Source organism: Gambusia affinis, linkage group LG01 (genome assembly GCF_019740435.1).
Source record: "Gambusia affinis linkage group LG01, SWU_Gaff_1.0, whole genome shotgun sequence".
NCBI classification, from domain to species: Eukaryota; Metazoa; Chordata; class Actinopteri; order Cyprinodontiformes; family Poeciliidae; genus Gambusia; species Gambusia affinis.
In genome coordinates this window covers 18,942,055-18,968,796 of record NC_057868.1, presented here as the reverse complement: position 1 = coordinate 18,968,796, position 26,742 = coordinate 18,942,055, and the positions used below count along the sequence as shown (strand labels likewise).

The 26,742-nt window shown below is 37.6% G+C and overlaps 1 protein-coding gene across 1 annotated transcript in view; it reads left to right on the top strand.

Moving 5' to 3' along the window:
- Positions 1–7,719: 7,719 nt before the first annotated feature.
- The window catches only part of LOC122827053 (carbohydrate sulfotransferase 11-like), a 33,669-nt gene continuing 14,646 nt past the window's right edge, over positions 7,720–26,742 (top strand). Inside the window, exon 1 of the mRNA XM_044109639.1 lies at positions 7,720–8,265. Coding sequence (XP_043965574.1) covers positions 8,169–8,265 — 97 coding nt within the window. The 5' untranslated portion in view covers positions 7,720–8,168. The remainder of the gene's footprint in view (positions 8,266–26,742) is intronic.

Sequence of the window (26,742 nt, the reverse complement as noted above, 5' to 3'; positions counted from 1 at the left end):
GAAATGAAAACAAGATTTAGTCAGTCATAGAAAGGCATACAGAGACATCTTCAGTGAAACCTATTAAACAAAGAAATACTACATAAATAAATCAAAAAATACATTAATAGTAGATTTTTTTTTTTTTTTATGTGCTTTCCCCATAAAATCTTTACTGGTCTGTGAACTTTTTTTGGGAGCACCACTGGGTTCAGTTCTGAGTAAAATAAGGGTTGTTTTCTGCTTTGCAAGAATATGTACTGTATATATATATATATATATACATATATATATATATATATTATAATCACAACAGTGTGTGTAATATTGCTTATCTTTGAATTGGGTCCAGAAATGAAATACTTCTTTATGAGTTTCATATATTTCTTCATTGGTTTTAGCTGTTAAATTTAATGTTCAATAAAAAAAACAAGGTCATGGAAATAAATATTATCATAAACAGTGATATGAGAAGGGCTCAGTTCTGTTGCAGTGCCATCGTAGCAGTAAATGTTTATCTGCAACAATCAAATACTGAAGTGGACCAGCGTCCAGAAAGCTTCTGCCAAGCGGTGGTTCACTTTACAGTGCGTTCATGGTACTTTATGTATTTAAGCAGCACTTTATTGTGAAGAGGTGGGAATAGTAAACCTCTGCTTTGCAGCAGCTCTCTTCTTGGCATTGGCTTGTAAAAGTGTTGAGATAATATTTGGCAGAAGTGATTTGTTTGGGAGAGCTGTTAAATGTCAAACATTCGCCCAGATCCCACTAATGAAATTTGTCACAGCAGCATTGAGGCACTCTGAGCTGCAGTTTCTGCTCATGATCTCAGGATGGAGAACAATTCACACGAGGGAGTCCAGTCAGGAACACGAGCTGTTTTTGACGCCAGCATCTGAAACAACTGCAGCTCCAACATTCACTTGGCTCTGTGTTCATTAGATTTGCCCTCTGACACATTTTCATAGAAATGTTTTTCAGTTTGTTGCTAAATCTTTAAAGCTGCAGTATGTAAAGTTTATAAAAAAGATGTTTACAGGTTTGTAAAAACTATCATTACGTCGTGACAGTGGAATATCCGATAGATAAACTGAAAAAAAATCTATTTCCTGTGCCTTCTCCCAGTGCTAACAGGAAACAACCAATCAGAACCAGGACGAGAATTTCAGTGCTGTCAATCATCCTCCTGTATACACTGCTCAAAACCTCCGTCTTGCTTCCTGCTCAACAGAGGCTGTCATGAATGACATTGCTAGTTAGTATGACCACTGATGACGATGAGTTGTTTCTCTGCTATTAGCTCCTTTAGCGGCGCATACATGTGGATGATTGACAGTGTAAAGAGTCTCCCCTGGCTCTGCTTGGTTGTTTTTCATCAGGATTGCTGCGCTTCTTCAGAAGATAACAGTTGCTCCTTTTTTTTTAAAAAAAAAAAACAACATACTTTTTAACAAATGTGCAAAAAACACTTAAGTTATCTGCTGCAGCTCTAAGCAGGTTTTTTTTTTGCTATAACAAAAGTATATTCTTACTGCCCAGAGAAAAAAAACTAAACTGATAGAGCTCATGATTTACAAAAACTCTACATAAATGGCCACAACAGTTACTTATTTAAAATTGCATGACAAGAAGCTGTTCCTTAATTAATGCATCTTGATTTCAGTTTTAAAATTAAAATATGATACCAAAACAACATTCATGAGAAAGAAGTCTTCACAGATTCATGTTAATTATTCTATTCTTTCCAACTTAATGACATTTTGTTGAGTATTAAAAAAAAGAACGGTTGCTCTCAAAGAAATATAACAGTGGAAAAAATCAGGAAATCTACGATCCACAATAATGACGAAGAGAAAATAGAAAACATAAAAAATAATAAAGAGGAAAAGCAGTGAGTGCCACATCAACTGAAGTTTATTCATTTTGTTTTGAGCACCAGGTTCTGGACCAAGGCTTTAAGTTTCATTTTAATTAAGGAAATCCAAGAGTGGTCTTAGTTTTATACCTTAGAAACACGTCAACGAGATGAAAACAGTGTGTTAGTACCACCGTCATTTCCTGGTTGCTGTTCTTAATAGATACTCCATTGACGCAATTCATTATCAAGTTAAATTGTCTGGGCACTAATCAGAACAATATGCTTTGAGGGAGCCATCTAGTCTCTCTGCCTGCTGGTGCAGAGAGAGGCAAATTAGTCAGCCAGTTGTCCACTGAAGTTCTGTCCACTCTGACCCAACTGGCTGGATTTAATTAAACCAGGGAGTCACTGCTACATTTTTTCGCATGTTTCTGTTCTCTTGAATTGGCAGTGAAAAAAATTCACACCCCTTTCCAGGCATCTAGACCTGATTTCTGAATGATCGTTTTTCTACCTCAGCACCTTCAGGAAGTCACCTCTTCTTGGAATGAGTTTGCTGATTGACTTTTGTTTTTACAAGTTTATTTAATAACTCTGCACAAGTACAGCACACATAAATACACCAACAGCTTCACAAGTTTGGTCAAACTTGAGCTTCAATTTGTTTAGTAAGTTAGGAGTCTAGCAGCATGTAAAATAATAAATAAAGACACTAATAGTATGCTTAACATGTAAAAATAACCTGGAACAAATCTTCTTAAAAATGGTTCAGAAAGTGCAATTAGAAATTCTTAATATAATGTATAATAAATAATAAAGCATGATGTCACTCAGACCACAAAGCACAGAATAATTCTAAATAGATCTGCACTTATGGATTGGGTACATTGTCACCAATACCCAATCTAGAGTTGTTTTCAATATCGGGAGCGATACAGATGTTAATATCAGATTGCTGCATCTCTACCAAAGATTGGGGTCACTGGAAACAAGAATGCTACTTATCACAGTGTTTTTCTAGCCTGGTCCTCAAGGCTCACTGCCCTGCATGTTTTGTTCATCCCCCTGCTTCAGCACACATGACTTGAACTGATGGCTGATTAACAGACTTTTACTGACATCAGAATGGAGTCTGAAACATGCAGGTCAATGGGCCTTGAGGATCAGGGTTGGAGAACATTGACTTATCAATATGTCTTCATCAGGTTGGGGAAATAGACCAGAAAGAGTGTAGTAGGTGATTTCAAACTATGACATGCTGGAAGAAAATACAAGCAACCATGACATGGACTCATGTTTGATCAGAATCAAACATGGACTAATGTTTGATGATGAAATGTGGAAGCTGCCACCAGAGACACAGTCTTGTATTTTTTATATTGATATACTTGGTTCTTTTCATGGATCCATTGTCATCTTCGGCTTCACCACCACAACTCTGTGTAGTGTAAAAAGACAAAATATGACACTGAAGCTATACACCATAGAAGTGACATTCTCAGTATGTAGGAGACTTCTACCATCTCTGACTTGAAATTCTGATTTAAGAGTTCCTTTATTCTCGTGGAAAGTGACAGTTACTGTTTTGTCATTTTGATGATGAGACTGAAGTCAAGACCTTTATGACCGAGGAAGTGGTTTGGTATTAACCACCATTCTGATTTGGTATTTGGTATTATTGCTTGTTTGTTTTTTCTTTCCTTCACTATGACAGTGAAGGAAAGAAAAAAAATTGCACAGGATAAATGTTATAATAAATAAATGTTTCATTTATTATGGGGCAAAAGTAGCTCTAAACAGGTGGATTTTAAGGCCTGATTTAAAGCAACTCAGTGTTTCGGCAGTTTTGCAGTTCTCTGCAAGTTTGTTACAGATTTGTGGTGCATAGAAGATGAATGCTGCTTCTCCATTTTTCTTTCTGGTTCTAGCCACACCAGAACCAGAAGGTTACACCTCAGCAGCAGATCTTTAATGTATTTTGGTGCTAGGCCGTTCAGTGATTTTTAAACTGTCTGATTTTTTAGGTAGAGCTGTGAAGACACTGTTGCAGTTCTCAATGCGATTAAAGACCAAAACATGGATGAGTTTCTCTAGATCTTGCTTAGACATTAGTCCTTTCACCCTAGAAATGTTCTTCAGGTGGTAGAAGACTGACTTTATAACTGTCTCTGAAAGTCCATGTCTAGGAGAAGCTTTTAAATTTAATTGAACTTCCTTAAAAAGAAACAAGAGTGGTAATAATGTAAACTTTCTCCTAAATAATCTTTTTCCCAGGGTGCTTTTGAGAGCCTGTTGTACTTTCCAGCAGACATTCTTGATGAGGACTTGCGCTTCGTTCAGACACAACTTTGCAATCTTAGCCCAGATGAGTAAATAATTTCCAACTCAAATAAGCTGCACATTAAAACTGCTGTTCAAAATCAGGAAAACGAAATGAGTTAACGAAAACAAATATTTTATGCATCATTTAGTTTACTTATCATAAATACCATCAAAGTTGTATTTACTGCTACACCTATTTTCAACTATGCCAAAACAAGTTAACACAATTTACAACAATTTACTTCAGAAAGACTCACTCTAGTCTTGAATCATAACTTTAAAACAACCTCAGTGATAAATTCAATTGTCCCTCAATCAGCTCACAGGCTTTTGAAAGTATAAGGATGAAAAAGCAGCAGTTTCCCACATCAGCAGCAGGCGAGGACGTGATAATGCTTCCACTCCCTTTAGACAAGTTGATGTTGCCACCAGTTTGCACTTAAATGAGCCCTATGGGTGGCCGGATAAATGCTAACGCTGCCCCGGCGACCACATGGTTTCTCCCTGTGCATCATCCAGCTCTCGCTCTCATTTGCGAGTCTGAAATTTCTGTCAAGTGCCTCCAAGAAGTGCAGGAAGCGGTGCGTGTTGGAGGTCTAATGATGGCGTTGTAGATCTAATGATGTGTGTAATTACAGCATTCTGAGATATGCGTGCTCGCATTGCTCACATGCTGACATGGCATTTGCTCAGCGCCACGTCTTTAGACTTTAATCAGGTTCAGTCCTGCCCTGTAACTATCGTGTGGGCAGAATTTCGAAGAAAAATACAGCATGGATCCTAACGTTGGAGATCTGTTCTACAATATACTGCCTCTCTGTACATAGGAATATATATTACATAAATTAGATCATGAGACTCGTTTCCGATTATTGTTTAGGATCCCCATTAGCTGGACTTTACACTCACCTACTCTTCCTGGCCTGAATCATTGAAACACCTCATACAGTATAAATCATTCCAGTAAATGAGAGACAACAGATTTAACATGCATAGCACTAAAAATGAATTACACTTCATACAAAATGTTGATAAATCCATAAAATATACAATAATTCACCATTTTGGTTATGAGTATGTAACTCCTAAAGTCAAAAGCAACTCAACTTTAGGACTTAAAAAAAACCTGACTTCTGTTCAGCTTCAATTAAAGTTATTTATAGAGTTCTACTTTATTTCATTGCTCAGCAAGTAAAAGTGTATTTGAGAGAATTAGTTTTTCTTTGAGAAATTTGAAAACATCCTTTTATTTAACTGCATGTCTGGTGACAATATCCATGTGAATTTAAATTGATATTTAACTGAGCAAACAAAAATGAAGTGGACTTTGGAATTTTAAACTTTTCCATGTTGAGAATAGCAGTAAAGCTAATGCTGTATCATGGACTTTTAGCCAGTATTTATGCTCGGTCCGATTTCTTCTGCTTCAAGTGATGTTTGTCCAAGTCTTTTCCTTTTTCATTTGCCCATATTAGCTTATTCTTTAAGCAGGTATTATAAATACTTTCTGTTAAGACCACATTTCTCTATTGATATTTTTATTATGATTCCTGTTGGTATGTAATTTTCTAATCTTACATGTTATGTGTTCATCAACTGTATGCAGGAACTTGAAATAGGGGTTGTTGTAGACTTAGAATTTTATCACAATATTTTGTGGTACTATTAACGATAATAAAAATAAACTATTGCTTTTTTTACGCAACCATATGGCTGTGACTTCATGGCACAGCAATTATACTAAAATGGAAAAACTTTTCCATTTAAGATGAGCTACTTCAGGACACTGATTTCTGAAACGAGCACACACAGTAACTACCTTCAATCACTTTCAAATTTACTAATTTACTCTCATGAAACAAACGGTACAGAAAATGGCACAAATGGCATTCCTGGTCAGTTTTTTTTTATTCTAAATTATTAATTAAAATTTATCGAGACAATAAAAAATAAAAATTTGTATCATGATGTCATTTTTTACGTTTAATGATAAACAATACAATAAATGCTCATCATAATAACAGACCTACTGGCTTGGAAACATTAATTACATAACGTGTTTCAATTAGCGAATTGAGTTACTGAACTCAATTAACATTTCAATAATATTTTTATTTACTGAATATGACTGGCACATTTCATTGGACTGTTTATTGTAGCAAGGAGGTCCTGGGTTCAAATCCCCCTCCATAGAGTTTGCAGACTTTGTGTGTCTTTGTTCAAACTTGACAAATGTGTTGTTCATTTATAAAGAATTCCAATAAAATACACTAAAGGAGAGAGTTCAAGGAGAGGAAATACTTTTTTGTTAAAATACAGAACAACATGCTTAAATTTTATTCGACTATTTTGAAACATAGAAAACTCCAACTTCCAACATGGATAGCCACAAACCACTGTTTCTGGACTCAGACTTTAATAAATTAGTTTTAGGTCAACATCTTTTCTTCTTTTGGTTGCTTTAATCCTGTTGTGCTTTTTGCAATTGATTTGTTGTTCAACTTGCCTTCTTGCATTTCTATCATGCAGCTTCTTTCTATCATTTCAAGCATTTGTCTGTCATCAATTCTGTATTGCTTAAAATGAATTCTGTCCTTGTTTGTGATTTTGTTTTATGGATATTTGATGCATTTTTGTCATTTCAAACATCTTGAATTGGCTTTCCAGAGAAAATCAGCCTGGAAATAGTTTTAGAAGCACAGGCCTGCATTCCACAGGCTGTCTGAGCTAAAACTGGAAACTTTAAAGTGCAGGAATTTTGTCTTATATTTAACACGGAATTTGCAAGAAGCAAGAGGACAATGAGTCAATACATCAGTGCCTCACAACAAAACACAACTGCTTTAACAATTTGGAGTCATTCTAATTTAAACGGTTCTAAAAATAAAAGGTGTTGCCTGCTACGATGTTGGAATCCACAGCAGGAAAAGACTTAAATAGCAAGATTTACTGCCAAGTCTGGTTTTTGAATAATTCTTATTTCTCTTTAAAAAAACAAAAAAAAAAAAAAAAAAAATATATATATATATATATATATATATATATATATATATATATATATATATATATAGATATATATATATATATAGATATATATATATATATATATATATATATATATATATATATATATATATATATATATATATATATATATATATATATATATATATATATATATATATATGTATATATTGAAATATATATATATACGAAACAGTGACGGCTACAGACTTCTATTTAGCAGGTAGAAGAGGTAATAAATATTAATGCAGGAAGAACCTGGCTAAGGTGCTACCTTCAAGTTCTCCTTGTAGAGAAAGTTAGCGTAAAGAAAATACCGCTGAGAATGGGGGCCGAGTCTGAATTCCTCTACATAAGTTCTTCCTCAGACGTCTAATTGTGAAAATATACCGGAATTTTGTTATTCTTATGCTTAGCAACTAAAGCGTACCAGAATGAAGATCCGCACTGAGCCGAGTTTCTGTGCACCATCAGTTCCTGAATGCAGCTCAGAAGATAGAGGGGGATGCGGGAGGAGTAGGTGGGTTGGTGTGACGTCATGACACTGTGCCCCCTCCATGTTTGGAGTAGAAGTTTGTGTTGCTTCGACAAACTTCAGGCACCATACTGTAGATGCGCGGAACACTGCAGACTGTTAGCTCTTTTTCTGCCCCCTATTTTCCGATGGTATCAACTTTACATTATATTACCTTTCGTACAAGTTATTTTTTTCGCTAGAAATAATAACGATAAGTTATAAATCCCGACCAAGGCTCGCTCGCCTTAATTTTATGCTCCGTTCACGGACCTTCAGTTACATCTTGGTTCCGCGGGCCAACCGTCGCTTCTATGTTTTATTTCAGTTTTGTTTCCGGTAGTTAATACATGGAGACCGTCTGTTCCGTCGATTGCCTCGCATGTTCGCATCCTACGTCGGTCGGTTTCGTATGAATCGTTGCGAGACAGCGACGTAGGGTCGGAGGCTCCGCGAGCGGAGCCAGACTTTATGATGGGGATGCCCAGGGGAGGACGTCTGTTCCTGGCGACGTGCCTCTGCTCGTTCTTCGTTCTTGTTCTTTACTTCCAGAGCATCACTAAACCAGGTAAGACACCATTCATATACACAGTCTACATTAACTTTCAGACATTATAGAGAGAAATTTCTATTAAAAATGTTCTATTTTTTTGTGAACGGGTCACAATACAGTTTTTCCTGGCAACTTAGGGAAACTGTTAATTGGGTCTGGTTGCATTGCAGTTGTTATTTGAATGCTAACTTTCTAAAAGTGAAGCATGGAACAACAACATCAAAACTAGAACTGTGCAGGAAATAAGAGATATTCAGTGTTTGTACTGACAGGCCACTTTATTAGGTGCACCTGTTCAACTGTTTAATAAATCCAGTGAGCTAATTGTTTGTATCTGAAAGCCTTGTTAATGTCAAAGGTCAATAGACACACACACACTGGTTTAAAGTGACACAGAAGTTGCAGTAGCTGAATTAAGCTCTCACTTGTTACGACCTAGTTATGTAGCCAATTGGCTACAGTTGCAGCAGACCACACCTGGTGCGAAGAAAAGAGAAAAAGGTAAACTGGGGTTACAATTCTCACAGGTCTGCCAAGATTGGAAATAAACAGATTCCCATTTGGTCGAAATTCGGCATAAATCAGTGGCTAGTTTCTTGGCCGGTTTTCTTTCCATAGATTCCAACCTGGCAACATTTGAATGCCTCAGCATACCTGATTTTATATTGTTTCTGACCATAACTGTCCTATTGTAAACACAGTTTTTTTTTTGGATGACTGTTCAAAGGAGCTTTAATAAGCTATGATCTGTTTTCTTTAGTGTCAGTTTTGCTTGTATTTTTCATCACCAACAAATAGATAAACACTTTAGTATGGGTGTAAAACAGATGGTTGATTTGAAGGTGAATGAAATGATGTATGAATAGGCCCACTGTGAAGACTGGAATGTTTTCAGAACCCCCTCTCTGTCCCTCCTGAAGACCCCCTGCATTCCACACGGCTGTATCCCCTTTTCCTCTTCATGATCTTCTGTTTTTGTCTCCGGCTGTACCCCCTTTCTGCAGAGCAAATGGCGGGTTGATGCTACAGTTTCTGCAGGATTTTTAAAGGCAGGTCGCACGTGGCTCTTTGGACCTTTTTCTATGGCCAATTGATGTTTTGAATAGAAGTTTAATTACAAATTCTGGCTTAAGCAGTTTTTTCATGTAATAAATTAATATTCCATGGTAGAATCACTCTAAAAATATTTATTATTTTAGATATATTTTTTTCAGTTGTTATTAAGTTCGAAACAGTTGTTTGTTTGTTTTTTAAATTTCAACACCACATAGAAGGAAACATATTCATCTTCTTTTTTTGAAATAAAAGTTTTTTTTCAAAAAAAGGAAAAAAAACTTTAAAAGTTTTAAGGTTTCCTTTATTGTAAAATCTAAAAACAGACATAAAATGTTGTTCTTTAAAATGACAACAAAGTTCTTGAAGTAGAAATTTATCAAAAGATGTAAGTTCTCTACACTGTAAAACAAAATCCACTCACTCACTTTGACTCAGTCTAGCTTTCTTGTTGCATTGACTCAGTTAAGTTGTACCAACTTTAACTGCCAAGTTCAAAACACTTAATGAAAGCTATTGACATTTGTAAGTATATTAAATAAAAATAGTCATTTAAGATAAATTTTAAAAAAGTTGTCCCAACTTACTTAGTTAAGTTTTTACATTACTACGTCACTTTGACATAACCTAAAATTTTACATTTTTATAATTCATTTCTAATTTAAGTCAACTTCTTAATGTTATTTTTTTTTACTTTAAAATGTTCATTCTTTGATGATAAATTATGCTTGTGAGTCTAAATGAGAGACACAGGGTTTTATGGACATCATCTTATTCAAGTCAGGAAAATGTTTTAAATTCGTATATCAATAGCAGGGTTTCCATGTCTGCTGAGGCGTAACAGTTGATGGCAGAGAAGCAATTGACCGAAGAGACAAACATTTTTTATTTTAATTCTTTTAAAGCATGCATGACAAAGAAACAAGAAGAAAGATGGAGGTGATCAGCAGGTTCTGTGTTGAGTGTCTTTCTACAATTTGAATAGTGGGATCTTAAAGCACTGAAAGCCAATACTTTAGGTACTCTATTGCAATTTAATCAAGAAGCATGGATCAGTGTTAACACTTTAAAAGGAAAGGCTTCATATTATCATTTAATCACCATCTTTCTGATCCAGAGCTAAAGCTTTAAAAGTTGAGTAATGCCTGGTTGGGAAAGAACAGCAGCACTTGCTCAATACACCAGCCACAGTGGCAGAAAACTGGCGGTTGAGAACAGGTGGAAACTAGCATTAACCTACATCCTCCACTTTTAGTCATTCTTCCAGATCAGTGTAAAAATCAGTTGCACATTTTGATTTGAACACTACGAGGACAGACAAAGGCCAAGTCTGTCCTCGCTACCAACCGACATTTTGTCTGAGGCAGATAAGAAATCGCTTTCAGTAACGTTGGCCAACTGTTAAGAGAAACAGGAAAATGAGCAAAAGAAAAACGGCCCTGGCAGTTACTGGCTGAATCCTGTGGTTTGTGTTGTGGAGGAATTTCAAAAGAACTACAACTTTGCTTCACTTTATCAATGTTGGTTGGTCTTGCTTCTTCTGACATGTTTTCTGGTGAATGACTTATTGTCATGACAGCTTGTTCAAACAGTTAACGGCTATAGAAAATAGGATACAGTTAGGGCCAATTAGGAGCGACTGTTTTATTGCTTGGACAGGAAGCGCATTGCTTATTATTTTTCTGCTTTCATTGTCTAACATCCTGCTGCAGCACTCCAGTGGCTTACAGGAAAGAAATACAATTCATGTCCAGCATGTGATTAGGAACTTCCAGTAATTCATATCACATGGATTTCTCTAGCAGCGTCTAATATATAACTGAGTACATTCTTTTTCTGTTGACATGTAATTATTAGACAGCTGTAGTGTAAAACCATTGAGCAGCTATGTATTAAGAAGCTAGAGTTGTAATGGGCTTGTATCTCTGCCAACATTATGGTAAAGATGGTATCTGATTAAGACTACTTTTGTGGTTAGTTTTTTTATTTTTTTATCTCCAGTTCCTTTTAATGCCTTTAATGTTAGGAGAAGATTACATAAGAATTAGTAATGCCAGTTTTAATTAGACGTGACCATTTTTAAGCAATCATTGCCTCAGACAGAGAAGAAATGCAAGCTTTAGCTTGGTTCCTCTTTCACTTGTGAAAGCAGTTAAGGACTTTGGGGGAATGCTCTGAATTGAACATAATTTAGTTTATGGGTGATAGATTTATTTTGCAGCCAGAACATGTGACACAGCACAAGGGTAATGTTGTCAGACAGTTGCAGAAATATCTTACAGTCAGTCGAAACAGTGATGGTAACCAGGCATGGATAATGACTTGTTGTACAGCAGGGGTGTCAGACTCCAGTACTCAAGGGCCGGTGTCCTGCAACATGTAGAGGTGCCTCTACTGCAGCTCACCTGAATAGAATAACTAGGTCATTAGCAAGGCTCTGGAGAACTGATCTACACAAGGAGGAGGTAATTAAGCCATTTCATCGTTTCCGCTAAATTATTGTGTATTGCATGTTGTCTTAATGTTGTTCAGACCTTACAATTGTAGAGATAAAACACTGTTTTCCCCTCAGAGGTTCTCTTTTATGCAGTTTCCCTGACTCAGCAGTGCCTCAGCACAGCATCCTTTCGGTGTATGAATGAGTGGCTGTGGACAGGATCTGAGTTCATTTTAAAATAGTTGGGTGAAGTGTGGGAAGATCTAAAAAATGGAAACATCAGAGGCAGGAAACTGCTGCACTGGGAAAACAAATGGTACATTTCTACATAAAAACGTGTTAAATAATATAAAAATGTAGCGTCATTATTAACTTTCATCCAATCTGTTCTTCGTTGGTATCACCTTTTTACATTTAAATGTGGAGGAAAACTTACTTCTGTTCCTCTATCGACTTTGGAAAACCATAACAAATGGTCTGACCAAATAAAAAACATGTTGTATCCAGACACGTTTTTAGGTCCTTGTCAGTTCCACAGTGGTTGGATCTGTTGTGGTTATTTCATAACTGCTGGCACATCCACATCCACTGGTCAAAATTAAAATAACAAGTACTCTAAACTGCCAGAGCTCGATGACAGACTTGTAATGGTTGTTTTTGCCAGCTGCTCTTCCTGTTCTGCGATTTGATTTTTCTTGCCAGCATGATATCGAAACAAGGTCCACCACTTCTGAAGACATGTTATTCCTTCTGGCTGTTATTTCCCAATCTATTCAAGCATATGGGGCAAAACAAACCCAATCTGTCTTGTATACCATTTAGCCTGATCCTGCTTGCCCCATTTTAAATGAACAACTGTGAAACCAAATTTCTTGCGCAGTATAAATAACATCAAACACAGAAATGTCAAGCTGTCCTCGTTGATGTTTTGTAAACTTTGACTCTAAACAGTTTGGCCGGGTCCAGCTATGACTGTATGTCTGAGTGTGTGTTCTCAAACTCATAAGGTTGTGGCTTCTTAGTCATAATATAACCATTGCCCCCCTTTATGCTGACTGTTGTGATCTCCTGGACTTGAAACCACAAAATGATGATTATGGTGGATTAGAAGATGTCATTAAACTGGAGGTTTAAGCCATTAAGTTGCTGTAAATCAAGAAAAACTTGTAATCATGACTTAAGTGAAATGAGAAGCTCTGTGCTACCACATTAATTGCCCTTATGGTAAATTTACTATTATGTCATACTATTTTGAATTCTGTTCAACTACAGTCCTCATCAAAGATATTGGCAGGTCAGTTTTGTACTAAAATTGTTTGTCATGTATTGCAACAAATCTGATTAGTGTGACTCTTGTAGTCATAGTAATGATGGTAGGCTTTAGACACCGCTTTCAGCACCCAAATTAATCCAAACGCATGTTTTACATTAACCAACATATTCATATTCCATATAACGGGGAAAGGCTCATCTGAATAACAGAAACACTATTATTAACTACAAAAAGACCCAATTCCAACACTAAGCACCAAACAAAAAAAACAAAAAAACAAAAGCAAAGAACCATACCCAGAAGAACACACAGCTGACCTTTCAAATTAAAGCCCAAACAGTGCTCTTTCCAGTGCTCTAAGGCTATGTTCACACTGCAGGACTTTATACCCAATATAGATTTTTTTTGTGAAATCCAATTATTTCTTCTTTTATTTTGTGCATGGTTGTTCACACTTCAAAATATATGCAACTTGTATGTGATCTCCCATGTGAACTGCAAAGAACTGAAAGTGTTCCACATGTCACTGCAAAGAACTGAAAGTGTTCCACATGTCACTGCAAAGAACTGAAAGTGTTCCACGTCACTGCAAAGAACTGAAAGTGTTCCACATGCGCAGTAGAGGGCACAGTAATGTCACACATAGAGCACGTTCTCTGTATTTTTTCACCATTAAAAAGAAGAAGTGATCAGTGTTTGCGGAAGTAAACATGGATGCTAACGGTGGAGCATGTCTTACAAAGTTGAAGTCGTTGTCCGACCTGAGCAGAACAACTGGTCTGAACTACAAGGTTCATTTAAATTGTTCCAGAATGTGACCTGGCCATTCAGTCTCAGGTCACATTTGAAAAGATTCAACACATACTGGACCGCATAAAAAAAAAAAAAAAAAAAAAAATCAGATCTGTGTTGTTCAGTCTGTCATGAAAAGATCAGATACAGGTCACATTCTGGCAAAAATGTCTGATTTGGGTCACTTCAGGCTGCAGTGTGAACGTAGCCTAAGCCTCACCTCTCTGTCTAAAACTAACTGAACATCTTATCTTTGCTAATTTATGGTCATCCTTTTTGTTCAAGTAAATATTTACACACTGGTCCAATAATCCAGTGGTCCCCAACCACCGGGCCACAGACCAAACAATTAAATATGTCTGTTCTATGTATTGAGTCTGGAAGAGCTTTTATTTTGAAAAGCCTAAACTGGATGTTGTTATGTCTTGCGTGCCAACATGAAGCAGAATGAGTAAGAAACAACAGCATCAGTCTCGATCAATACTGCGCGCAGTTCCCCCCACCCCCAACCACCCACCCCCCACCCCGCACCGCAGAAAATGTACAAAAGGTTGGCTGGTCCACTCTACTAAAAAGGTTGGGGACCACTGCAATAATCCATTATCCTTGCGTCACACCCATGTGATTCCTAACCGTTTTATGCTTTTTTTGGCCTCCTGAATATCTTGTAGGAGACTGCATTGCTGCACTCCCTCGGTTTACGGTAAATGTGTTTCTCTCTGTGTGATTGGTGAATGACGCTGACTAGGACATTTTAGTAAACACACACATACTTTGTTGGCTACGATGACTCGATGGACATGCCTATCATTCAAATTTTCCAATCTGCTCCTGGGAAACTGCCTATGTTTGACTGAAGTACTGAGCTCTGATTGCCCAGTTTGCATCAGGAGGGATATTTTTCACAGTACTTTGACTCTTATTTTATTTCAACAGTGATTATTAGATTGAATGATCATTTATGAGGAGATACTGTATAAGTGGATAACAAAATGAAATTTGAATTAGCATGCACGGTGCCACATTGTGCCAAAATGCCTAATTTGCAAGGTTTGTCTCGACTTGATTTGACAACTTACCAATTACCACCTCTCCAAAACATCAACGGCTCTCTGTTTTTGTATGAATCTTGGTACAAGTGATCAGATATTGTTGTGTGGTTTCCTAGATGTTATATAAAGCTGCTGATATCTGTCAATATTCACATCACTAAGTGCATTTTTCAGGTGGAAAGGGTTGATTTTTTTCTACTATTTTTCACTGTTCACTGTCTTCATCTATTGTGACTGAGTGTTGATTTTTAGACCTCTGGAGTGTTTTATCTTCATTTTGATACCAGAACAATTCAAATGAACCATGTAGTTCCTGAAATATATTAAATTTTTGTCATTTTACAGTTGATTTCTCAAAAAGAGGCCTAGGACTCATTTGTAGTTTTTTTATTTAAACGGGGACTCAGAGAAAATGTGGTTCTGAAGCTTTCTGATTTCTTTTTCTTAAAACTTTTACCATAGTAAAAGCTTAAATTTCTTTATGAGCTACTTTTTGTGGAACCAAGCAAGCAGATTTCTGTTCTGCATTTAAAACCTGACTTGCAACATGTATTCATATTGGTCTGCTTAGGCTGTTGTGCAATCATTAAATAAAAATACAATATCTTGAAGGGAAGATGCAGTATCTGACTCTGCCTTTTGCATTGTGAAAGAAAAACAGGAAGTGTGTTTGTATAGCAGGTTGGCTAAATGATGCAAAGCTTTAATATTTGTTGGGAGAATTAAACCTATAGCAAATGCACAGTGCACTCAAACAGATATCAAATTTCATTTAACTTAATATGTAAAAGTCGGTAATACTTTACAGAAAATCTTCCCTGAAAACAGTGAATGACTTCCAAATTTTACCACCCTGGCTGCTTCTTCTTAAGCTGTGTTTATACAGCTGCATATAATGCTGCTGCTAACAGGATAGGGCCCCACAAACCACTGGCAGGCTGTCTTCCCTCAGTGAAGCCATAATCCATCAAGATGAAGTCTTTGAATGTTCCAGGGAAATTAGATGTGAAGCTGCTGATGTCGTTCACATATGTTGTGAACATCATGTCCTTTAAGATGAGGCTCTTTCAAACGACAAATGAACTGGTTTATGTAATGACTCAGGAACAGAGTTACTTATTTGACTCATCTATAAGAAATGTTCAGTTGATCAAATAGGAGCAAAAAAAACCAATGTTTGCTGGTGTTGTTCAAATTAGCGACATTAGAGCGAATTTTGTTCAATTTGAAAATACTTGATGCCCCATTTTCTCCGTCAGACATTTTCAGTGTTTTTTCACACATAAATTAGCTTATTGAAGCTGTCATTACTTGGACGTCCTTTCCAGTGCAGTTAAGTAAAAATGTCCATATTTGCTCAACTATTGACTCATGTGTTTGTGATCCATATCTCTGTTGAAGAGGAAATGCATTATTTTCATTTTATTTGAAGAAAGGGGAAGTTAGTTTAGATTAGTTAAGTGCTGTATGTTTATCCTGATATGTACAAGGCTTAATGGAGCCCTTCTTGTCTCGGAATGGAGCAGCATGACATCATATGATGGTCAGACTGTTGAACCACACGTCCAGTTTTCACATGCACCCCTAAAAGCAGAGGGTTGGAGCGAGTGGTTAATAGGATTGAGGGCTCATCTGCAGGCAGTATTTTGTCACTTCCTTGCTGTGAAAGGAAGTGGTGGTTTTCTGGTGCATGTGACAAAACACGTCAGATCGAAAGAGATGTGGTCTGTGATAATAACTATGTAGTAGTCTGTCTGCTTTTTCCATTGACACACTCAAAATGCAGAAAAAGTTCGTAAATATGTTAGATCAAATGAGATGCAATTTTGTCTTTAACATACTAATTGAGTGGACTGTATACATGTGTATGCATAATAACTTGAGTAACTCTTGTTTTTGTGGATTTGTTTGTAACTTTTGTTTTATGTTGCTTTCTATCATTACCAGGTCTCCCTTAATTTCAAGGGAGACCTGGTAATAACAGGCAGCAGCAAAATTTCAGTGATGACTACCTGGTTAAATCAAAGATAAATAAATAAATAAACATACACAACAACTTTATTGTAATGAGTGTTAGTCAAATCCCGTGTTGTAACTGAAATTTGTAGTCAGCTGCATTGCTGGTATTCAGCTAACTACATGCATTTTTGTAAGGTGATAAAACAAATTGCTTGCATTTCTTCTCTGCCACACACTTTGGAGATTGTATTTTTCTACTCCTGGTCTGATTGTTCAGCCCTTCAGCAGTCCTAAGAGACAGAGTTGTTTAAACCCCACAAGTTTCTTTTACTCTGGTCGGTTCAGCAGAGTGACAATGTGCACTTCTACAAGTTTTTATGTGTGTGTGCGTGTGTGTGTGTGTGTTTGATTTCGAAAAGACCGCCAGACGCTTATCTTGCCCCGTGGCGCTTCCTCCCTGTCCGACTGTGACATTTGCCGTGCTTCTCCTGAGCATCACGCTATTACTGAGGGTTAAGCAACGGGCCCCATTGAATCCAGCGAGCTTTACCCCGTGTGCGTCCTAGTTGGGCTCGCACCTATCCCGCATGTGGTTTTCGCACTCCTCCTGAGCATTGCGCTAAGAACATTTGACGTTAAACCCAAACCAGATCCAGATAATTTAAGATTTTGCACCTGTCTTTTAATAACGTCTTCCCTTGCGCTCTCAGCCACGTTGCTTCCTGCTTGCTCTGTTTTGATGTCGGACGATTACGTAATCAACTAGCATTACCGCGGTTAGAGATTTCTATTGTGGGTCAAATTTATATTATTTCTACTGTTAACCAATATATTGTGCATTTCTAATAATTACCTACATCATTAAATCATGACAGGAAAATATGAAATATATTTAGTTTTGTTTCTTTCTGTTAAGTTGAAATAATTTTCCCATATTCATTGTTTTGACCGTTTTGACAGTTGAAAAAAAACCCATTAAGATACTTTGTAAAACTAAGCTGCAAACTAACAAAACAAGAACTACTGTTTTTTTTTAAATTATTTACAGTTGAGATTGTCTTTCCTCCAGATTTTCAAAGAGCACTAAATTACTGATTTTGCTTATTTCATTTGTACTTTTGAGTAAATAAATTGCCATTGATGTTAGAAACAAAGTAGTTCAGTAACTTTTTACAAGTCAATATTGATCAAAATAAGTGATTATATGTATTTTTAACCCAGTGGTACCCCAAGAGATTCCACTCATTACTTTACATTTTAAAATCTTTTATCAAAGGTCTGAGCTGTTATGGCAAAGTCTTCATATGGATGATTGTAAAATCATTCAGTGGTACCTGATTAATATCTAATGCTCTGTCCATTCAGGGGTTTCTTCCAGCAATCTTCCTTGCTTTTGCTCATGTCAGTAGTTTTCAGTAGATTTTACTCATTATTTTGGTTTCATTCAATCCCTTTAAAAATACCTTACTTTTAACAAACTTCTATTTAAAAAAAAAAACAACTTTATTTTTTTATTGAATTTTTTAAAAAAATAAGAAAATTAATTGTGGTAGCTTATATCATCCAAGTATCTTCCTCTGCAAATCTGTCTGGCAGAGAGAGAGAGAGAGAGACGTTGGAGATGGGGATATGATGCTTGCCCTGTATGACTGATACATCCATGAACCTCCTTTTCAACTCCTCTTGTTCAAGTATACTAGTTCAACTACTATTTGAGCTTTTGAGAATACAATCTACCTTTTAAACAGTTGAAATTACAATAAATAAATGACAATGCATCTCAAATAATTAACTGTCTCAGTTCTTATTCTGTCATCATGTATTTAGGTATTAATGCAAGCAGAGCCTCTGACCTACTTTCTGGCTTCCTGAGAAAGGGTTCTGAGTTTGCCCGAGGATTATTTGATGCTTGAATGGTTGTGTATGTAACCTGGATTTGTCAGTCTGATAAAGCAACTGTGAAACATGAACGTCTCTGCAAGAATAAAGACGTGTACAAAATATTGTTTCCAAACATTCAAAAGCTTCCATTAAAATCGTCTAAAGCTCAGAATAGTTCGGCAGCAGCGTGATGACTGCCTGTTTGTGTTTTGTGACAGTATGTTAAACACTCCTGTTGAGGAAATTGAGGATTTTGATCTCGGTCAGAGTGCAGAAGCAGAGCGCTCTACAGTGGACCTGCTGCACATTTTGCTGTGTCACAGTTGGCGCTGTTCTTCCGCTTGTCTGGATTTTTTCTTCCTCTAACTTGGAGGAAGCAGTCATGATTTACATCTTGACTTTAAGCTGCAAATCATGTCCTGCAGTACTGGCTTCTATTATCACAGGAATTCCAATTTAAAACTAGAAAATTCCTGAAGAAATTTAACTGGGGCCTGCCAAAGTGTGCCCGTCGGATTGGATCCAGCATTCTGATGCTAACAATTAGCATCAATGCTAAAGAAAGCTGCAATGTAATCAATAGCATGTGGAGAATCACAAGAATGTTAAGTAAGCTGGACATGCAACATTCAGTATGATAAAGCAAGTGTATTAGCTAAAATGAGCAAATATGCTAATGTAAGCATAAATACTTTCAGTAGCATGTGGGGTATCATTAGAATGTTTACTGTCATTTACTTACTCCATTAAGTATACTAAACATGGCTAATAAGTCTGAAAAATAGAAAATAGCTTATTTAAGCTAAAAGGCTAATGCTAATGAACTGCCTTGCAGTTCCCTAACCTCGGATAAACAGATAATGCAGAATGATATCATTGCACCGCCTCTGGCGGTGCACTGTCCAGAGGGGCATATTGAGGCTTTTATTTTGAAATTTGCAGTAAGCTTCATATTAAATGCCCACACTAATCCAATGTGTAAGAGTGCTTTGGATAAACCAGTCACATAAAGCCAAAAAGAGCAATTACATGATGTAAAAATTGCCAAGGCTTTTATTTTGAAATTTTTGTTAAGCTTCATTTGAAAGGGTCAAAGTCATCCCATGTGTAACAGTCATTGGATTAAATCAGTCATATAACGCTCAAAAAAGCAATGACCTGATGTAAAAATTTTCAAGGGCTTTTATTTTGAAATTTTCAGTAAGCTTCATTTCAAAGGGCTAGACTCATCCCATGTGTAACAGTGACAGGGTTAAATGAGTTATATACAGCCCATAGCAGCAAGTTGTTCTAAAGGCCAGCTCAGTCCTCCTCTGTTTTAACTGAACTACTAGTTAGAACTACAGTGATGCGTATTTGTAGTCCTCAGCAGCTCTCCCTGCTCTGGGTTCCACATGGTAAATAATCCTCTGCCAGCTGTGAGTGAGACATCCAGGGGAGACAATTCTCTGTTTGAGCCAGCCAGTTTGACTAAAAAAGCATTGCAAAAACTGTTTCCTGCTCGGGAACCGTAATACATATTCAAAAACCGTTTGAAGCATATGAGAGGGCTATTTGTCGTCTCACATAGTCCCGCCATTCATATCTCTACCTCACTCACAGTATTAACAGCGATGAGATAAAAAAAGTGTGTGCCAAGGTCTGAAATTTATCAGAAATACATGGAAGTGAATCAGTGAGATCTGTCTGCTACCCTGGCGCATGACTTTGCTCTGAAGCACCTGGAGAGAAAACTGTAAGCGCTTAGATAATTTTTGAAAACATTTGACCGGAGCAGGCCAGATCAATGTCATGACCAAGTTTGATACCAATCATGCAATATTTGTGAGCGTGAGGGCGAGTTAAAAAATGATTTGGGGTCAAAATGTCGCTCTGACTCTCACTCTAGCGGAGCGGCCTTCACACTCTGATTTTTCCAAAAATCAAAAACTTTGGGTCGCTTAGAAAGAAGTTGTGGACAAACCATAATACATATTGACGGTTGTCTTCACTTTAAAAGAGATCACGGACGATTCTACAAAATGAAGTTTGAATGGCGTTTCTACATAAAGTTATGATTTACACAGAAAATCCTCAAAAATAGGGTATTTTCAGGATTTACTGGTTGCCTGCCCCTTGACGCATTTAGAGTTGCACCTGGTGAGCTCGTTAGTGATTTTGGGGTCGTTTTTTGCTTTTTACGTCGCCATGGTAACTCCAAATCCCACCAAAAGTAATAGCTCCAATGCCGGGTTCGAGCCGCACGTTTTGATACCACTTTTGTGGGTGGGCTCGCAGCGGTACGAGCCGCATTAACGGAGACGGAAGAAAAATAAATAACTAGAAAATTCCTGAAGAAATTTAACTGGGGCCTGCCAAAGTGTGCCCGTCGGTTTGGACCCAGCGTTCTGATGCTAAGAATTACCATCAATGCTAAAGAAAGCTGCAATGTAATCAATAGCATGTGGAGAATCACAAGAATGTTAAGTAAGGACATGCAACATTCAGTATGATAAAGTAAGTGTATTAGCTAAAATGAGCAAATATGCTAATGTAAGCATAAATACTTTCAGTAGCATGTGGGGTATCATTAGAATGTTTACTGTCATTTACTTACTCCATTAAGTATACTAAACATGGCTAATAAGTCTGAAAAATAGAAAATAGCTTATTTAAGCTAAAAGGTTATCAGCACGAACTGCCTTGCTGCGCAAGGCAGTTCCCTCAACCTCGATAAACAGATAATGCAGAATGATATCACTGTACGCTCCGGCGGTGCACTGTCCAGAGGGGCATATTGAGGCTTTTATTTTGAAATTTGCAGTAAGCTTCATATTAAATGCCCACACTAATCCAGTGTCTAAGAGTGCTTTTGATAAACCAGTCACATAAAGCCAAAAAGAGCAATTACATGATGTAAAAATTGCCAAGGCTTTTATTTTGAAATTTTGTTAAGCTTCATTTGAAAGGGTCAAAGTCATCCCATGTGTAACAGTCATTGGATTAAATCAGTCATATAACGCTCAAAAAGCAATGACCTGATGTAAAAATTTTCAAGGGCTTTATTTTGAAATTTTCAGTAAGCTTCATTTCAAAGGGCCAAACTCATCCCATGTGTACAGTGACAGGGTTAATTAGTTATATACAGCCTCATAGCAGCAAGTTTTTCTAAAGGCCAGCTCAGTCCTCCTCTGTTTTAACTGAACTACTAGTTCGAACTACAGTGATGCGTGTTGTAGTCCTCAGCAGCTCTCCCTGCTCTGGGTTCCGTTGCCATGGTAAATAATCCTCTCTGCCAGCTGTGAGTGAGACATCCAGGGGAGACAATTCTCTGTTTGAGCCAGCCAGTTTGACTAAAAAAGCATTGCAAAAACTGTTTCCGTTAGAACCGTAATACATATTCGAAAACCGTTTGAAGCATATGAGAGGGCTATTTGTCGTCTCACATAGTCCCGCCATTCATATCTCTACCTCACTCACAGTATTAACAGCAATGAGATAAAAAAAGTGTGTGCCAAGGTCTGAAATTTTTCAGAAATACATGGAAGTGAATCAGTGAGATCTGTCTGCTACCCTGGCGCATGACTTTGCTCTGAAGCACCTGGAGAGAAAACCGTAAGCGCTAGATAATTTTTTAAAACATTTGACCGGAGCAGGCATGCGTATCAATGTCATGACCAAGTTTGATACCAATCATGCAATATTTGTGAGCGTGAGGGCGAGTTAAAAAATGATTTGGGGTCGAAATTTCACTCTGACTCTCACTCTAGCGGAGCGGCCTTCACACTCTGATTTTTCCAAAAATCTAAAACTTTAGGTCGCTTAGAAAGAAGTTGTGGACAAACCATAATACATATTGACGTGCTGTCTTCACTTTAAAAGAGATCACGGACGTATCTACAAAATGAAGTTTGAATGGCGTTTCTACATAAAGTTATGATTTACACAGAAAATCCTCAAAAATAGGGTATTTTCAGGATTTACTGGTTGCCTCGTCCCCTTGACGACGAGAGTTGCACCTGGTGAGCTCGTTAGTGATTTTGGGGTCGTTTTTTGCTTTTTACGTCGCCATGGTAACTCCAAATCCCACCAAAAGTAATAGCTCCAATGCCGGGTTCGAGCCGCACGTTTTGATACCACTTTTATGGGTGGGCTCGCAGCGGTACGAGCCGCATTAACGGTAACGGAAGAATAAAATATAATATACTAGAAAATTCCTGAAGAAATTTAACTGGGGCCTGCCAAAGTGTGCCCGTCGGTTTGGACCCAGCGTTCTGATGCTAACAATTTGCATCAATGCTAAAGAAAGCTGCAATGTAATCAATAGCATGTGGAGAATCACAAGAATGTTAAGTAAGCTGGACATGCAACATTCAGTATGATAAAGCAAGTGCATTAGCTAAAATGAGCAAATATGCTAATATAAGCATAAATACTTTCAGTAGCATGTGGGGTATCATTAGAATGTTTACTGTCATTTACTTACTCCATTAAGTATACTAAACATGGCTAATAAGTCTGAAAAATAGAAAATAGCTTATTTAAGCTAAAAGGCTAATGCTAATGAACTGCCTTGCTGCGCAAGGCAGTTCCCTAACCTCGGATAAACAGATAATGCAGAATGATATCACTGCACCGCCTCCGGCGGTGCACTGTCCAGAGGGGCATTTTGAGGCTTTTATTTTGAAATTTGCAGTAAGCTTCATATTAAATGCCCACACTAATCCAATGTGTAAGAGTGCTTTGGATAAACCAGTCACATAAAGCCAAAAAACAATTACATGATGTAAAAATTCCCAAGGCTTTTATTTTGAAATTATGTTAAGCTTCATTTGAAAGGGTCAAAGTCATCCCATGTGTAACAGTCATTGGATTAAATCAGTCATATAACGCTCAAAAAAGCAATGACCTGATGTAAAAATTTTCAAGGGCTTTTATTTTGAAATTTTCAGTAAGCTTCATTTCAAAGGGCTAGACTCATCCCATGTGTAACAGTGACAGGGTTAAATTAGTTATATACAGCCCATAGCAGCAAGTTTTTCTAAAGGCCAGCTCAGTCCTCCTCTGTTTTAACTGAACTAGTAGTTCGAACTACAGTGATGCGTATTTGAAGTCCTCAGCAGCTCTCCCTGCTCTGGGTTCCGTTGCCATGGTAAATAATCCTCTCTGCCAGCTGTGAGTGAGACATCCAGGGGGAGACAATTCTCTGTTTGAGCCAGCCAGTTTGACTAAAAAAAGCATGGCAAAAAACTGTTTCCCGTTCGGGAACCGTAATACATATTCGAAAACCGTTTGAAGCATATGAGAGGGCTATTTTGTCTCACATAGTCCGCCATTCATATCTCTACCTCACTCACAGTATTAACAGCGATGAGATAAAAAAGTGTGTGCCAAGGTCTGAAATTTATCAGAAATACATGGAAGTGAATCAGTGAGATCTGTCTGCTACCCTGGCGCATGACTTTGCTCTGAAGCACCTGGAGAGAAAACTGTAAGCGCTAGATAATTTTTGAAAACATTTGACCGGAGCAGGCACGCGTATCAATGTCATGACCAAGTTTGATACCAATCATATAATATTTGTGAGCGTGAGGCGAGTTAAAAATGATTTGGGGTCGAAATTTCACTCTGACTCTCACTCTAGCGGGCTGGCCTTCACACTCTGATTTTTCCAAAAATCAAAAACTTTGGGTCGCTTAGAAAGAAGTTGTGGACAAACCATAATACATATTGACGTGCTGTCTTCACTTTAAAAGAGATCACAGACGTATCTACAAAATGAAGTTTGAATGGCGTTTCTACATAAGTTATGGACACAGAAAATCCTCAAAAATAGGGTATTTTCAGGATTTACTGGTTGCCTCGTCCCCTTGACGACGAGACTTGCACCTGGTGAGCTCGTTAGTGATTTTGGGGTCGTTTTTTGCTTTTTACGTCGCCATGGTAACTCCAAATCCCACCAAAAGTAATAGCTCCCATCCCGGGAACGAGCCGCACGTTTTGATAACACTTTTGTGGGGGGGCTCAAGCGGCACGTGAGCCGCATTAACGGTAACGGAAGAATAATAAATAATACGTATTAAAGAAACATTCTATTGGGTGTAGAACAATAGGTGCCTGCCATGCAATGCATGGAGGCAGTGACTGACTTGCTTCGCAAGTCAGTCACTGCTCTCCTTATGCATTGCTATGGGCAGGCCCCAATAATACGTATTAAAGAAACATTCTATTGGGTGTAGAACAATAGGTGCCTGCCATGCAATGCATGGAGGCAGTGACTGACTTGCTTCGCAAGTCAGTCACTGCTCTCCTTATGCATTGCTATGGGCAGGCCCCAATAAAGAGGCATTCTATTGGGTGTAGAACAATAGGTGCCTGCCATGCAATGCATGGAGGCAGTGACTGACTTGCTTCGCAAGTCAGTCACTGCTCTCCTTATGCATTGCTATGGGCAGGCCCCAATGATAACTTAATACAAGTGTATGCCTTCTGACAGCAGTGAAACGAGCATGCCTTTAGAATGTAGTAAAGTCAGCAGGGAGCACAGCATGTGAGCCCAGCTGGATTTTATACTTGTGTAATATACACAGCGTTTATTGCTTATATTGTTTCAGCAAGAATATGTGGAGTTGGCATCATAAAAAAAAAATTGTTCGGTTCATGCTGCTGTGCCCTGAAGTTACCCTCACCTCCTAACGCTCTTCGCCTTTTCCTCACTCTGTGTTTTTATTCGATATCATTAGCATTGTAACAGATCCTTTTTCTTACTCGAAGTGCATTTTGATCTTTAATGCCGAGTCCAACACCTCTTAGTATGTTGGACTTGGTTTGATTGGACCAAAACTGCAACATTTGTTACATTTCCAGTTGGTGTGACTGACTTTCACACTGCATTGTGTCAAATGATCTAAACTCTTTGAAAACCTGGTGGTGCTCCACTAAGAACCACCGAACCAATGGAAACGACACAGAGCGCAACTTCCCCCTTCACAAAATGTAAATAAAAATGGAGTGGCGTGAGACTTTAGTGGTTCTAGGATTTTGCTTTTGTAATTTGTAAAAGATCACAACTTATTTATTTCAGTGCATCAGTATGCGTGTGCGGTTGTAAAAATGTCCGCGCTTGTCCGGGGGACGACCACACCGAGTCCTTCTTGGAGTATTTGTGGACCTCTGAGAAGTGAAGTACACCTGAGTCTGTTGGAGGCAAAATTAAACTGCATCTGCACATATTACACAGCTAGTTTTTGCTAAGTAACCAAAGAGTTAGGTAATGTCAGAAATGTCAGCTAACCTCATCAAAGGTTAGCTGGTCAATATTGGTTGATACATATACCTCTCATTCTAATGATACTATTAGAAGTGATTTGATACCTGTTTGGTTGTCCAAGTGTAAACCCATAGAGGCGTGCAATTGGCAGAATGCAGGGAATTTAGAATATAACCTCAATAAATAATCTTAATCCTGAGCTAGGTTGTGCAAAAAAATGTTCAGGCTTACTAATGTCTTCTACATAAAAAAAATTCAAAAAATTACATTAAAAATTGAGCTTTTGTTTGGCATGAATTGAAATGTTCTCTCTTGTTGACCTTTAGTTTTCTGAACTTCCTGTTTTCTGCAGTAGCTGTAAGAGCAGCTCTGTAAAACAAAGGTCTCCTCTATTGTTGGGTAAAAAGGTTGGGCAACTGACCGTTAAACAGAAGAAGTCAGAGCGCTGTTTTTTAAAGGCAAAGTTTGTTGGGAACAGTCTGTTCCTATGGATTGTTTAAAGGAAGTAGAGAGGATTTCCCCTGTGAATAAATCAGAGCAGTGGAGTGGTGGAAAGTTGGCTTGGATTGAACTGGAAAAATATGACAGTATAAAATGATTTAGGATTTTTCACAAGCACTTAGAGTAATGTGTTCATCTTAATAGGTACCCTGTCAATAAACCACTCTACTAAAATTTTCAGAAAAATGACTGGGGTGCTGAAATCATGGATGCATTAGAACAGAGATTTTCTAAATGTTTTATTCAACAGCTTTCCTTATATAAGATGTTCATGAATCACTTTCTTGTTGTTCTA